The sequence below is a fragment of the Hemiscyllium ocellatum genome, chromosome 5, assembly GCF_020745735.1.
Source record: "Hemiscyllium ocellatum isolate sHemOce1 chromosome 5, sHemOce1.pat.X.cur, whole genome shotgun sequence".
Classification (NCBI taxonomy): Eukaryota; Metazoa; Chordata; class Chondrichthyes; order Orectolobiformes; family Hemiscylliidae; genus Hemiscyllium; species Hemiscyllium ocellatum.
The window spans coordinates 82,616,741-82,632,120 of NC_083405.1; the positions used below are offsets into that span (position 1 = coordinate 82,616,741).

The following is a 15,380-nucleotide window of genomic DNA, read 5'->3' on the forward strand; positions in this document are numbered from 1 at the left end:
CATCCAGCACTTCCTCCTCTGTAATCTGGATATTTTGCAAGGTAGATGTAACTACTAGAGAAGGTGCAAAACTTGACCTACTCTTGGGAAATAAGGCAGGGCAGGTAATTGAGGTGTCAGTGGGGGAGCACTTTGGGGCCAGTAACCATAATTCTATTAGATTTAAAATAGCAATAGGAATAGGAAGATAGAACAATGAATGCATGGCTGAGAAAAGGATAGACCAGATCTAAAAGTTGAAGTTCTAAATTGGAGAAAGGCCAATTTGATGGGATTAGGCAAGAACCTTCGAAAGCTGATTGGAGGCAGGTGTTCGCAGGTAAAGGGACGGCTGGAAAATGGGAACCCTTCAGAAATGAGATAACGAGAATCCAGAGAAAGTACATTCCTGCCAGGGTGAAAGGAAAGGCTGGTAGGTATAGGGAATGCTGGATGACTAAAGAAATTGAGGGTTTGGTTAAGAAAAAGAAGGAAGCATATGTAAGGTACAGACAGGATAGATAGACTGAAACCTTAGAAGAGTGTAAAGGAAGTAGGAGTATACGTAAGAGGGAAATCAGGAGGGCAAAAAGGGGACATGAGGCAGCTTTGGCAAATAGAATTAAGGAGAATCCAAAGAGTTTTTACAAATATATTAAGGACAAAAGAGTAACTAGGGAGAGATTAGGGCCCCTCAAAAATCAGCAAGGCGGCTTTTGTGTGGAACCACAGAAAATGGGGGAGATACTAAACGAGTATTTTGCATCGGTATTTAGTGTGGAAAAGGATATAGAAGATATAGACTGTAGGGAAATAGATGGTGACATCTTGCAAAATGTCCACATTACAGAGGAGGAAGTGCAGGATGTCTTGAAACGGGTAAGGGTGGGTAAATCCCTAGGACCTGATCAGGTGTACCCGAGAACTCTGTGGGAAGTGAGAAATGATTGCTGGGCCGCTTACTGAGATATTTGTAGCATCAATAGTGACAGGTGAGGGGCTGGAAGGCTGAAGGTTGGTTAACGTGGTGCCACTGTTTAAGAAGGGTAGTATGGACAAGCCAGGGACCGATAGACCAATAAGCCTGATGTCGGTGGTGGGAATCCCGAGGGACAGGATGTACATGTATTTGGAAAGGCAAGGACTGATTAGGGATAGTCAACATGGCTTTGTATATGGGAAATCATGTCTCAAAAACTTGATAATGTTTTTTGAGGAAGTAACAAAGAGGATAGATGATGGCAGAGCAGGAGATGTGATCTATATGGACTTCAGTTAAGGCGTTCGACAAGGTTCCCCATGGGAGACTGGTTAATAAGGTTAGATCTCATGGAATACAGGGAAAACTATCCATTTGGACACAGAACTGGCTCAAGATAGAAGACATAGGGTGGTGGTGGAGGGTTGTTTTTCAGACTGGAGGCCTGTGACCAGTGGAGTGCCACAAGGATCAGTGTTGGGTCCTCTACTTTTTGTCATTTACATAAATGATTTGGATGTGAGCATAAGAGGTACTGTTAATAAGTTTGCAGATGACACCAAAATTGGAGGTGTAGTGGACAGCGAAGAAGGTTACCTCAGATTACACCAGGATCTTGACCAGGTTGTCCAATGTGCTGAGAAGTGGGAGTTGGAGTTTAATTCAGATTAATGCAAGGTGCAGCATTTTGGAAAAGCAAATCTTAGGACTTGTACACTTAATGGTAAGGTCCTAGGGAGTGTTGCTGAACAAAGAGACCTTGGAGTACAGCTTCATAGCTCCTTGAAAGTGGAGTCACAGGTAGATAGGATAGTGAAGGCGGCGTTTGGTATGCTTTCCTTTATTGGTCAGAGTATTGAGTACAGGAGTTGGGAGGTCATGTTGTGGCTGTACAGGACATTGGTTAGGCCACTGTTAGAGTATTGCGTGCAATTCTGGTCTCCTTCCAATCGGAAAGATGTTGTGAAATTTGAAAGGGTTCAGAAAAGATTTACAAGAATGTTGCCAGGGTTGGAGGGTTTGAACTGTAAAGGCTGAACATACAGGGGCTGTTTTCCCTGGAGTATCAGTGGCTGAGGAGTGACCTTATAGAGGTTTACAAAATTATGAGGGGCATGGAGAGGGTAAATAGGCAAAGTCTTTTCCCTGGGGTGGGGGAGTCCAGAACTAGAGGGCATAGGTTTAGGGTGAGAGGGGAAAGATATAAAAGAGACTGAAGGGGCAATGTTTTCAAAGAGAGGCTGGTACGTGTGTGGAATGAGCTGCCAGAGGAAGTGGTGGAGGCTGGTACAATTGCAACATTTAAGAGGCATCTGGATGGGTATATGAATAGGAAGGGTTTGGAGGGATATGGGCTGTGTGCTGTCAGGTGGGACTAGATTGGTTGGGATATCTGATTGGCATGGACGAGTTGGACCGAAGGGTCTGTTTCCATGCTGTACATCTCTATTACTCTAAGTATTCCATTCTTTACATTCCTGACTTGTGCTTTGCAGATGGTGGACACCTTTTGGGAGTCAGGAGTTGAATTACTCACTGCAAGATTCAAAGCCTCGTTTGAAGCCACTGTATTCTTATGGCCGGTCCAGTTCAGTTTCTAGTGACTATCAACCCTCAGAAAGTTGATAGAGGGGTAATAGTTACATCTTTGAACGTCAATGAATGAGGGCTAGATTCTCTTTGTTCGAAATGGTCATTGCCTAGCACTTGTGACTTGTTACTTACTATTTGTCAGAGCAAGTCTAGCTATTGTCCAGATCTTGATGCATTTGAACATGGACTGCTTCAGTATCTAGGAGTCATGAATGTGCTCAATATTGCGTTCTCACCAATTATATAAATTAGCACAGGACAAGCCCTTTGGGCCACCATGTTTGTGCTGAACATGTTGCCATTCTAAGCCAATTCCATCTGCCTGCACATGGCTCTTAACCTTGTATTCTCTGCTTGCTTCTGAATCTGTCTGAATGCCTCTTGAATGTGCTTTTACCCATTTCTGCCAGCTCCCCTGGCAGCATGTTCCAGGCAAGCCCCAGCCTGTGTGAAAAAATATTTTCCTTGCACATCTCGTTTAACCTTTCCCTCGCCCATCTTAAACCTATACCTCCAGTATTTGACATTCCTACTCTGAGGGATAAAACTTCAACTATCTTTCCTGTCCGTGCTCCTCATAATTTTATAAACTTCTATCAGGTCAGCTCTCAGCCTCCAATGTTCGAGTGAAAACAATCCAAGTTTGTCCAACCTCTCTTTACAGCTCCAATCTAGACAACAACCTGGTAAACTTCTTTTACACTCACCCTAAAGTCTCCACATCCTTCCTGATGTTGCCACCAGAACTGCATACAATATTCCAAATGTGACCTAATTAAAATTTATACAGACTAGAAAGGGTACTGCCATATATTATAAAGGAGGACCAGACGGGATTTATTAAGGGCCGCAGATCATCCAATAATATCAGAAGGGTCTTGAATATGATCCAAGCCTGTCATCAGGGAAAGATACCAGGAGTAGTAATTTCATTGGATGCGGAAAAGGCATTTGATAGGGTTGAATGGTCATATTTATTTTATACATTGGAAAGGTTTGGCGTTGGACAGGTGTTTACCAAATGGGTTTCAACATTGTATAATGACCCCAAAGCAGCTGTTATTACTAATGGGTTAAGATCGGATGGCTTCAGTGTGGGTAGGGGCTGCCGTCAAGGATGTCCTCTCTCACCATTGTTGTTTACACTGATAATTGAACCATTAGCAGAAGCCATCCGGACTGATCCTAATATAATGGCCCCGAGGATTGGTACAGGTAAACACAAAATTACCCTCTATGCAGATGACGTTCTCTTATTCCTCAGTAATCCTTTAATGTCAGTGCCTCGTCTAATTCAAGTTATTAATACATTTAGTGCATTCTCAGGTTATAAAATTAATTTTTCAAAATCGGAAGCCATGCCAATGGGTGGTCTGGCTATGATACCCCACTTAATGGACGGATCCCCTTTTCCCTTCCGTTGGTCCCTGGAGGGCTTCTTATATTTAGGTATTTTTATCACGCCAGTATTTGATCAGCTGTATAGGGCTAATTTTGTACAATTAATGGAAAGGATAAGGCAGGACCTCCAGCGATGGAGAGACCTTCCGATTTCCTGGCTAGGGAGAATAGCATTAATTAAAATGAATGTTCTGCCCCGTCTCTTATATCCTATGAGAATGCTCCCGCTGATGCTGCCAAGGCTAGCCCTACGTAAATTATATGGCTGGTTGGGCTCCTTTATTTGGAACCATAGACGGCCCCTTATTAAGCTGAAGAAGCTACAGCTTCCACAGGCAAGGGGAGGACTGGACTTCCCAGACTTTAGAAAATATCAGTTAAGCTCCCTACTAAGTTACATAGCTGATTGGGTTTCATCTGATCCACAATCAATTTGGCTGGATATCGAAGCCTCCCAAGTAAAATACCCACTTATTAACCTTTTATTTTCAGATAAGAGGAAAATCATTACAGACCACTGTAAAAATCCCATAATATTAAACACAATTAAGGCCTGGAATATAATGCGGCAAAATGAGGGTAACTCACATAAAACATCCCCCCATGCACCAATAGTAGGCGCATGGGGATTCCAACCGGGGATTACAGATGCCACCTTTAAACTCTGGAGATCCAGGGGCATCTTATGCTTAGGGGACCTATTTAAAGATGGGATCCCGATGTCCTTTGAGCAGCTGCGTCTGAAATTCGGAATACCTAATGGGGATCTCTTTCGATACTTCCAAGTTCGAGATTATATACAAAGGAAGACTACATTAATAGATAGTCTTTATAAATCAGACAGAGAACGTAATGTCTTACGACCAGCGGGGGCATCCTCCGTTAGTACTATATACCATTTGCTACATGATGGAGTCTCAGGAGACATGGATGACCTGCTTAAAACATGGGAGCAGGACTTGGGGCTAGAAATCTCTGAGGATATGTGGAATGACATTTGGGAAAATGCTAGAAGAATTGCTATCTGTAACAGAACTCAGGCTATCCAACTAAAGATACTTCATAGGGCCCATATAGCTCCGGCTCGACTGGCAAAATTTAAGGCAGGAGCATCTCCAATGTGTCCCAAATGCAAAATAGAGGTGGGTACTCTTGCACATTGTCTGTGGACTTGTCAGAAAATCCGCAGATACTGGACTAAAGTGGCAAATACCCTGACAGAAATTTTAGGAACGGAAATTAGGGTGGACCCTGTATCTCTCCTTTTGGGCTTTTCGAACCTCTCATCTCTGGATATGCATGGGAAGAGACTATTTTCTATTCTCTCTTTCTGTGCAAGGAAAAATATTTTGGTGAACTGGGTGGCTGAGGGCCCCCCTGGACTTTCAAATTGGCACAGATTAATTATGGAATATATCCCCCTTGACTTCCTCACAAATATGGTGCACCGAAAGACTGAATTATTTTATAAAATATGGCAGCCCTTTTTGAATTATATAAATGCAGATATTTCGGCTATCCTAACAAGGGGTTTTATTTAGTGAAGATTTCAGACCGGGCTGCTCCGGGGCCCCTTGGGAGAGGAATCCTGCGCGAATACGGGTTTTATTATATTTGATGTTTATACATTCCGAGCATGTAAGAGACTTAGGTATACACTCTGGTTAGTTATAGGTTAGATTAGTAGAAAGTTGAGTTTTTTTTTCTTTTTTCGTTTCTTTTCTTGTTTTCTTTCTTTCTCTTTTCTTTGTTAAATTATGACTATTGTATATATGATTTAATTGTACATCAATGTTTGTATTTGAGAGTTTTGTTTATTTTTGTAAATTTGCAAAAATGTTAAATTTCAATAAAAATATCTACAAAAAAAAATAAAATTTATACAGCTGCAATATGTCTTGCCAACTTTTATACTCAATGCCCCAACTAATGAAGACAAGCATGCCATATGCCTTGTTCACAATCTTAGCCACTTTTAATACCACTTTCAGGGAGCTAAGGACTTGTTATTAAAGTTCCTAAGGGTTCTGCCATTTACAAATATATGTTTTCAAGTTTGACCAACTGAAACACATCACTTTGTACTTGCCCACATTAAACTTCATCTGCCATTTCTTGGCCCAAATTTCCAACTTATCTACATTATGTTGTGGTTCCGTTTGCCAAGCTGGGAGTTTTTGTTGCAAACGTTTCGTCCCTTTCTAGGTGATATCCTCAGTGCTTGGGAGCCTCCTGTGAAGCGCTTCTGTGATGTTTCCTCCAGCATTTATAGTGGCTTGTCTCTGCCGCTTCCTGTTGTCAGTTGCTGTCCGCTGCAGTGGCCGGTATATTGGGTCCAGGTCGATGTGTTTGTTGATAGAATCAGTGGATGAGTGCCATGCCTCTAGGAATTCCCTGGCTGTTCTCTGTTTGGCTTGCTCTATAATGGTAGTGTTGTCCCAGTCGAATTCATGTTGTTTGTCATCTGTGTGTGTGGCTACTAAGGATAGCTGATCGTGTCGTTTCGTGGCTAGTTGGCGTTCGTGGATGCGGATTGTTAGCTGCCTTCCTGTTTGTCCTATGTAGTGTTTTATGCAATCCTTGCATGGGATTTTGTACACTACGTTGGTTTTGCTCATGTTGGGTATCGGGTCCTTTGTCCTGGTGAGTTGTTGTCTGAGCGTGGCTGTTGGTTTGTGTGCTGTTATGAGTCCTAGTGGTCACAGCAGTCTGGCTGTCAGTTCAGAAATGCTCTTGATGTATGGTAGTGTGGCTAGTCCTTTGGGGTGCAGCATGTCCTCGTTCCGTTGTCTTTCCCTTAGGCATCTGTTGATGAAATTGCGCGGGTATCCGTTTTTGGTGAATACCTTGCATAGGTGTTCTTCTTCCTCTTTTTGCAGTTCTGGTGTACTGCAGTGCGTTGCATCTACATTATGCTGCATCCTTTGACAACCTTCCTCACTATCCACAACTCCTCCATTTTTTGTATCATCTGCAATCTTTCTAATCAAAGCACCGACATTTTCATCCATATCATTGTATCCCAGTTTCTAATTTCTCCAGTTCATGATTAATATGATTGTAATTAGTCTTCTCCCAACTGTAACTGAATGCTAACATTTCTGACCAATATACTTAAACACCTAGATTCTTCTGCATCTTCGAATTCCACAGCCATCCTCTATTTCTACAAATTGCTTTTTTCTTCTTATCAAAGTGAATAACATCACATTTTCCCAAATTTTGTCCGACATGCTGACTCAAATCAACTTATCCATAACTGTCTACCAACTCCTTACATGTTTCTCACAATGCCTTACCGATCTCTCTTTGTGATGTCTGAACTTAGTTCCTAATGCTTCGCTCCACTCTACTTATTAAAGTCAATTATGTAAATTGTAAAACTTTGAGGCCCCAGCACAGACACTGCACCCCATCCCCGAGGAGCTTCCTGTTCTCCACCCTCAGATTGTTGTTTGATTTGACTACTGAATATGTAGAAAAGAACTGGTTGAACAGAGTGATTTATGATTGGGAAATCTGATAGACATTTTATTTTCACAGAATCCCTACAGTGTGGAAGCAAGCCATTCATCCCATCATGTCCACACCAACCCTCCGAAGAGCACCCACACAGACAAAACCTCCTGTTACCCTATTTTTGTAACCCTGCATTTACGATGGCCAGTCCATACAATTTATACATCCCTGGACACTATGGACAATTAGCACTGCCAATCTATCTAACTCGCACATCGTTGGGCTATGGGAGGAAACTCACGTAGATGGCAGAATGTGCAAACTCCACACAGAGTCACCCAAACCAGGGCCCCTGGCATTGTGAGGTGACAGGGCTAACTACTGAGTCACTGTGCCACCCTTTTAATGAAGTTGAGTTTAGAGTGATTTACTAGACCAGTTGACAAGTGGACAAACCATTAATTGTGTTTAGATTTTCAGAAGATTTGATAAACTCCTATACAGATTGGTAAACAAAACTGAAGTACGGGAGGTAATATGCTAGTATGGATTGAAGTTTTATCAACTGACAGAAAGCAGATTTCGGATTAATTGGCATTCCAAGACTGTTTGGCTGTGATATAGAATCATAAAAATAAAAGGAAATGTCAGCCATTCAGCCTTTTGAGCCAGTGCTGTCATTCAAAATAATCCTGATTGATCCTCTATGTACTACCACTCAAAGCCATACTGCGCTTGCATCATATCACTTGACATGTTTAGCATCTGGAAATATACTTTCTTCTTGAGTGTATTCAGTGACTTGGCTAACACTGCATTAGAATAGAGAAGCTCACAGCTTCACCACTCTCCTCTCAGTCCTAAACTGTCTATCTCTGCGCCGAGACTGTGAACCTTTGTACTTGATATTGTAGTTAGAGGGAACATCATCTTTGCATTCAGGCTTGTCAGAATTTTAGACTTGTCAATGAGATTCCATCTTCTTCCTCGAACCTCCATCAAGTAGAAGCCTCATTGACCCAATCTCCCTTGATAACGACAATACCTGCCTTTCCAACAATCAATCCAATGAATCCCCCTATGGCAGTGTTCTTTTATTTGGTCATGTGACTAAATCTAACACAGTACATCAAACATCATCTCATCAAGGTCCCACACAGCTGCAACATGACATCTTTGCTCCTGTACTCTTATCTTCTTGCAATGAAAGCCAATATATCATTTGATTTTCTAACTGCTTACTGTAACTGCACTATTATTCTCAACCAACTGATGTATAAGGGAATCCAGATCTCTTTGTACATCATCCAGTCTCTTTTTAAATCAACATTCCCAAATGTGCAAAGTATTTCTTGAATGACCAAATGTTGGAAACTGATCTCCATATGGACTTAGGAATCCTTGTTCATAAATAATTGTAAGCTAGCATAAAGGCATAACAAGCAATTTAAAAGGCAAATGCTACATTAGTCTTTACTTCAAGAGAGTGAAAGTACAGGAGCAAAGTGTTCTTGCTTCACTTATATATTATTGGAAGTACAGCATAGTGCTGGTCTCCTTTGACAAAGAAGAGAGATACTTATCATGGAAGAAATTCAGTGGAGGTTCACTGGGATGATGAGACTGACTTAAGAGAGATTAAGGATGTTTGGCCTGTATTCTCAACTTTAAAAGAATAAAAAGCTATTTCACTGAAATGTACAAAATTGTTCAAGTGATAGACACAGCAGATGCAGAAAGGATATTTCTCTAAGCAGCAGGGTACAGAACCAGGGGACAATTTCAACATAATAGGAAAGGCTTTTATTACTGCAATGAAAATAAAAATTCTTTCGTTAAAAGAGTCATGAATATTTGTATTTCCCTACCCAAGCAGGCTATGGAAGCTTAACTATTACATTCAAGATTGATTTCCCATTACTCATGACATCAAAAATAACAGAAAAGCTCAGGAACATGGCATTGAAGTATAAGGTAACCATGACCAAAAATGGCAATGCAGACTCAAAAGGTTGAGTGGCCCAGCTCCTGCTTATCCTAAGCAAAACTAAGCATCATTCTCTAACTTCTCTCACATCTTCCCCATGTCCTGTCCAAACCCAACCCAGCCTTCATCCTGTTCTCATTACATTCCCAAATATCAAACCTGCATTTGCAACCCACATCATTTCAGCACAGTACCTACATTGATTCATGTTGGCTTCTAGTCTCCTTACCACTCTTAAACCTAGGGAGTTTATAGTCCTGCAATGGTCTTGTTTGTTATGAAGCTCTGCAACATCAGATCCTAACAGACTCTCAAAGGATTTATCTTTGAGCTCTGGTCCATCCAACATCATTTTTCTCATCATTCATCAAGTGTGTACAATCAAAACCATTTCATAAACAGTTCTGCTCTCCAACCTCTTTTTTTCAGATCCTCATGCACTCTTGTTCAACCTAGTTCTTTTAACCTGTTACCACACATAAATAGCAGGCCAAACCAAACTAGGCTCTCCATCACTGGATTTGCAACATAGTGAAATTAAAAAATAATTGACCCCCAAAATTGCTCAATTGTTCTAACTAAACTTGACAAATCAAAGACCTCGAACACAAAGTTTGAAACTTAAACAAAAATGAACTGATTAAGAATGTTACTTTAGCAGAACACATGCTAGCTACAAGGCAATTAATTAATTAATAAATATCTACAGTTCAAGTCTAATCATCTTCGAATATAAACTCCAACTTGCACATCGATACAAACAGTTAAGGGAAACATTAAGAAGAAAATAAGATGATTGTAATTTGCCAATTCGATAACCGTTTCAACGATGAATACCAGACCTCTGTGAAATTCTGTGACCCCAAGTTGTATGACAGACATTGGAAGGTAAATCTCGCTTAAATTCCAAAGTCACCAGTCAATGCAAACAGGTCTTACTGACCTTATACTTATTTCTTATAACTGGGATTATTTTAGAATTGTCAACAATCTGATAACTAGAAAATAACTATAAGAGAACAAAACCAAAAATAAAATCAATGTGCCAGGCCACAGCTTTGAAAGCAAAACTGCCTCTTGGCCAAACTCCAACCAGAACCGCTCAGTGTGCTTTTCTCTGTTTGGCTACCCACCAACAGTCCTCCATCGATTGACCAATTCCCCCATGAACCAGCAGCCAATCCGTGAACATACCATTTCGCTGCCAAATCATTTGCAGTGTTCTTAGACAAGTAAAGAATCTGCATTGTCTTTCCAAGCAGCAACATGGTCTTTTTAAAAATACCTCTTTTTCTCTCTTGTTAGAAAAGACAAGGTATTGATTGAAGTTTAAACCTCGATTCTCAACTGCAACTCCATTTGTAAACCAAAAATGAGAAAAAGAAAACTAAAATAATGCTGGTCTCAACAGTCCCTGAAACATTTTTATCTTTAGTCTGAAGTTGATTTGTGTTGGTGGTTAAATTCCATTTGTCTCAGCATGATTGGAAACAAACCAAAATGGATATTTAGCTTGAGAATACAACTGGAATACTGTGTGCAATTCTGGTCTCCCTCCTATAGGACGTTGTGAAACTTGAAACGGCTGAGAAAAGATTTTGAAGCATGTTGCCAGGGTTGGAACGTTTGAGCTAATGGGAGGCTGAATCAGCTGGGGCTGTTTTCCCTGGAGCGGAGTCTGAGGGGTGACCTTATAGAGGTTTACAAAATTATGTGGGGCATGGATAGGGTAAATAGGCAAAGTCTTTTCCCTGGGGTGGGGGAGTCCAGAACTAGAGGGCACAGGTTTAGGATGAGAGGGGAAGATATAAAAGGGATCTAAGGGGCAACTTTTTCATGCAGAGGGTGATGTGTGTGTGTGTGGAATGACCTGCCAGACAAGTGATGGCGACTGGTACAATTATAATATTTAAAATGATGGGTATAAGAATAGGAAGGATTTAGAGGGATATGAGTTAAGTGCTGGCAAATGGGACTAGATTCATTTAGGATATCTGTTCGGCATGGACAAGTTGGACCGAAGGGGTTGTTATAGTGCTGTACATCTCTATGACTGCATGGAGTTCATTTATTCAGTACTACAAGCATCAAAACAGCTGTAAAAATGACTTGTTGTACCTCTCTTCTGTCCAAAGCTGCATACTCTGCTTCCACTTCTTCAGCTTCTGGATCTCGTGAAAATACCATACGCGACTCAAGATTGAGAGCAAGATCCTTGTGATGCTGTTTCTCCGCACAGTCACAGGGAGTGTCTCGGTTTTCATTTTCTGCAAACAGATCTGCATCATACTTAACTAAAAGCTGAAATCAAAGAAAAGTTACAAAGCTAAATCTTTTTGTCTACATTTCAACATTGTCATTAAGTTCAGACATTGTAAATGCAAGTCACAAAAGAGTGATATTTTAAGTGAATCTCAGTATAACAGTTGAACTATTAGACAACAGCACTCTCGACTGTCACTAAGAAAGAAGTTCTTTCTACTGATGATATTTAGATTAAGGAAAAATAACATGTCAATATATCTTTATGGATTTGATTGTCTACATCATTACCATGAACAAACGTGGCCACTAATAAAACCCAAGGTTTTGATGGTAGTGCTAATAATGCTCATCTTGTTGACTGCAAAGAGAGACCGCTTCTTGTTAAGTGGTCATTGCTTTGCATTCCTGTCATATTTGTTACTTGCTATGAATTAGCTCATGCCTAAATGTTGCTTAGGACTTTATTAATTGTCTAATCACAGATTAGAACTCAACATTGTGGAATTATTTATGGCCATCATCTGATTTCTTAATGGAATGAATTTCATTGATGAAGTTGGTCCCCAAGAAACTCCAGCAACAATTAACTCCGGCTGTGGTCAACCAACTTGTGAGCAACGTACAACCACAATTAGTGAAAAGCATACATTCCCACACTGACTTCAGTTTTATTTGGTCATCTTAGTGCCTTACTCAGTCAAACACTGCTTTGATTTCAAAGGCAACCACTGAAATAATTCTAAAGGATGTGTTTGAATTATATAGCACATAGCAAACATTTCAGCCATACTTCAATGTCTTACTGAATTTGCCTCAATCTCAGAGTTGGGTTCAGCAGACCACATAACTTTGATTGCAAATGGGAGTACTTAGGCAATCACTACAAGATCTCTGCTGCCCAGGAAAGTAACACGATGTGACACAATTATCCTGTAAAACTGTGGTGATTCTAAGTTTTGTTGTTTTTTTTAACAAGCAAATATCTGCTACTTATTTAATGTTTCCTCAAAGTAGTAAGAACAAAGACTGCAACACTAAAAATGAAGAGAATTCAGTCTGTTTCCCCAACTGTACTGAACCACCAATTTGTATTTAAATCATGTTTTTTCATGCTTCATATGTTCAAATTTCAGCAAAACAAACTGAGTCAAAATATTATATGTACAAAAAAAATCAAAAAATACACAAATGATTGTTATGACTTTTCTACAAATTTACCTGGTATTATTTTTTTAAAAAAATGTCACATTTGAAACCTGAAATGTCTACTTAAGAGTTGATTTCACTGTTTCACTAAAGAAAACAAAATAAAAATCAGCAATAGGTTCTGGAATATATAATCTCTCAATTTATAAAATGCATGTGTTCAAACTGGGAATTATTGAAACCATGTTCTGGAAATTACCTCTACGCAAGTTTTCATCCCTGAGGCAGCAGCATAGTGCAAAGGTGTGAACTTTTTATTATCAGTGGCATTGCTTTCGGCCTTCTCGAACTCGCCTTGATCTAGCCTTGCACCCTTCCACTTAAGAATCAACTGAAGACATTCAGCTCTCTTGCCATCATCCTCATTGGGTCGTGTAAGGCGGGGCTGCAGAGCTGTTTCAGGTAGCATGATATGTGGTCCCATACACAACAAATGTAAAGCAGTCTCGTTATGTACATTCCGCTTGTTTGGATTCCCATCTTTATTATAAAGGAATATTCTGTTTGGCAGAAGAGAATTGACTTTAAAAGCCAAGTTAAATGATCACCCACAAACATAGATTTCTGCTCTTTAATCAATTGCTACAAGTATTAAACCCTGACAATTGCAATGCAGAGACCAAAAGTTTCATATTATAACTAGCTTGGGCAAAATAAAAATCACTTCAATAATCTTCAATTCTATGTCATGTTATATCTGATCTTTCGGCAAAGTGTTGAAACAAGTTACAACAAAGAAAAAGGGACTTGAAGATATTTTGGAACTCTAACTTAAGCTAAATTTTATTCTCGAATGTGAAACAATCTTTGCCAGTAAACATATGTTATGATATTAGCACATCAAACTTCTTAACGAAAGTCTAGATTCTTTAGCCGGCAGTGAAGTGACAGCATTCAGTGCTGACCTCAAAGTAGTTCACAAATACCGAACAACTACAGAAGTGTGGATTTGTCTTCCATTAGCTTGAATGCATTAAAGTGAATGGGATTGTCAAATATTCAGCAAAGTCCATTATAAGGAGGAGTACGCAACTTAGCCACTCCAGCCTGCTCTGCCATTTGAAATTATCATGGTTGATCTCAGCTTAGTCTCGACTCCACTTTCCTACTTGCTCTCCATAGCTATTCAATCCATTACTAGTTCAAAATCTGTCTCCCCCTCAAATTTATTCAATAAGTTAACATTCACCATCCTTCGCAGTAGTGAATGCCATAGATTCATGACCCCTTGAGAGGTAATTTTTCCTCATCACTCAAAATTTACCATTAATCCTAAAACTATGATCTTTTATTCCAGACTGCTCAATGAAGAAACATCTTTTCTACAACTACTTTGTTAACCCCTTTCAGCATTTCATATACCTCAATTAAATCTCCTCTCAATCTTCTCAACTAAAGAGAATTTAGGCCTCAACTGCATTCATAAGACAAACCCTTCATCTCTAAAATCAATCTAGTGAACCTCCTATGGATTGTCTCCAATACAACTGTATCCCTTCTCAAGGAAGGAGAACGAAACAGTGAATGAACACTGGTTGACTGCAGTATGAAAAAGTTACAAACATTTTGCTACAGAATTACCACTGACGCAAGCTGTCTAATTAGTTTCCAAGTATTAAGTTTAATTAATTATTCAGCTTAATACTGCTAGTTTTCCAATTATCAAATACAAGGCAGGAGCAATTGCTAGATTGGTGAAACAACCTTATTGACAAAATTAAATAGGTTTTATGTCTTGGGTGCATTTACTTTTAAAGGAAAGCAGGCTCAAGCTAGTTCCTCATTGATGTGATGTCAGCATTAAATTTCAGGTGAATTCAGCACTGACCAGTAATATTCTGTGAGATTTGAGATGGCACAATAGAGATGGTTCAGCCAGTGTCGTTCCTGTGGTTGAAGAAATCAGTGAAAATGCTGCACAATGCTTCAGGGTGTGATATACTACTTGGGTTGCGGACAATAATGGAGATTTTGTACACAAGGCCAACTGCTCAGCAGTGGGTGGAAAAACAGTTCTACTCCTTAACTGTAACAATATCTCGATCTTTTCGAGGCATTTTTCAAGCAAAAACAATTGACTGTTCAAAACTGATAACACATGTTTCCATCAACTCATACTTGCTCAACGTAGTTCCAAAGATATTTTTTTTCCTGCCGTTTAGACAGCTGGTGGCAAGAGTTGAATTCAAAACACCAATGAGATCAGGTCACCAGCTGCTCCTTGCTGAAACAACAGGCTGGTAGGAGTTACAATTATAACATATATTGGCAAGGAGATTTTAGTTACTGCACTAATGTAAATCATAAGTCATGCAAATCCTAATGATTAAACAATATGCAAATACTGAATTCAAGTTTCTAAATGTGGAAAAGTGCTGCACTCATTATCAAGTTGTAAAACTGAAAATTAAGTCCTGAATACCTTCAGAGGCTAAAAGGGGGAACTGGCTGAGATACAATAAGGTCAAAATCTGTATGGGCAAACAGGAACCAAATATTTTTCTCTTGTAA

The 15,380-nt window shown here is 39.8% G+C and overlaps 1 protein-coding gene across 4 annotated transcripts in view; it reads right to left on the minus strand.

The window, feature by feature from the left end:
* The window catches only part of ankib1a (ankyrin repeat and IBR domain containing 1a), a 94,923-nt gene that overhangs the window by 60,770 nt on the left and 18,773 nt on the right, over positions 1 to 15,380 (minus strand). For all 4 annotated transcript variants that reach the window (XM_060824919.1, XM_060824920.1, XM_060824921.1 and 1 more), the window contains exons 3-4: positions 13,069 to 13,369; positions 11,517 to 11,699 (exon numbers count right to left, since the gene is read on the minus strand). In XM_060824919.1, coding sequence (XP_060680902.1) covers positions 11,517 to 11,699; positions 13,069 to 13,369 — 484 coding nt within the window. The remainder of the gene's footprint in view (positions 1 to 11,516; positions 11,700 to 13,068; positions 13,370 to 15,380) is intronic.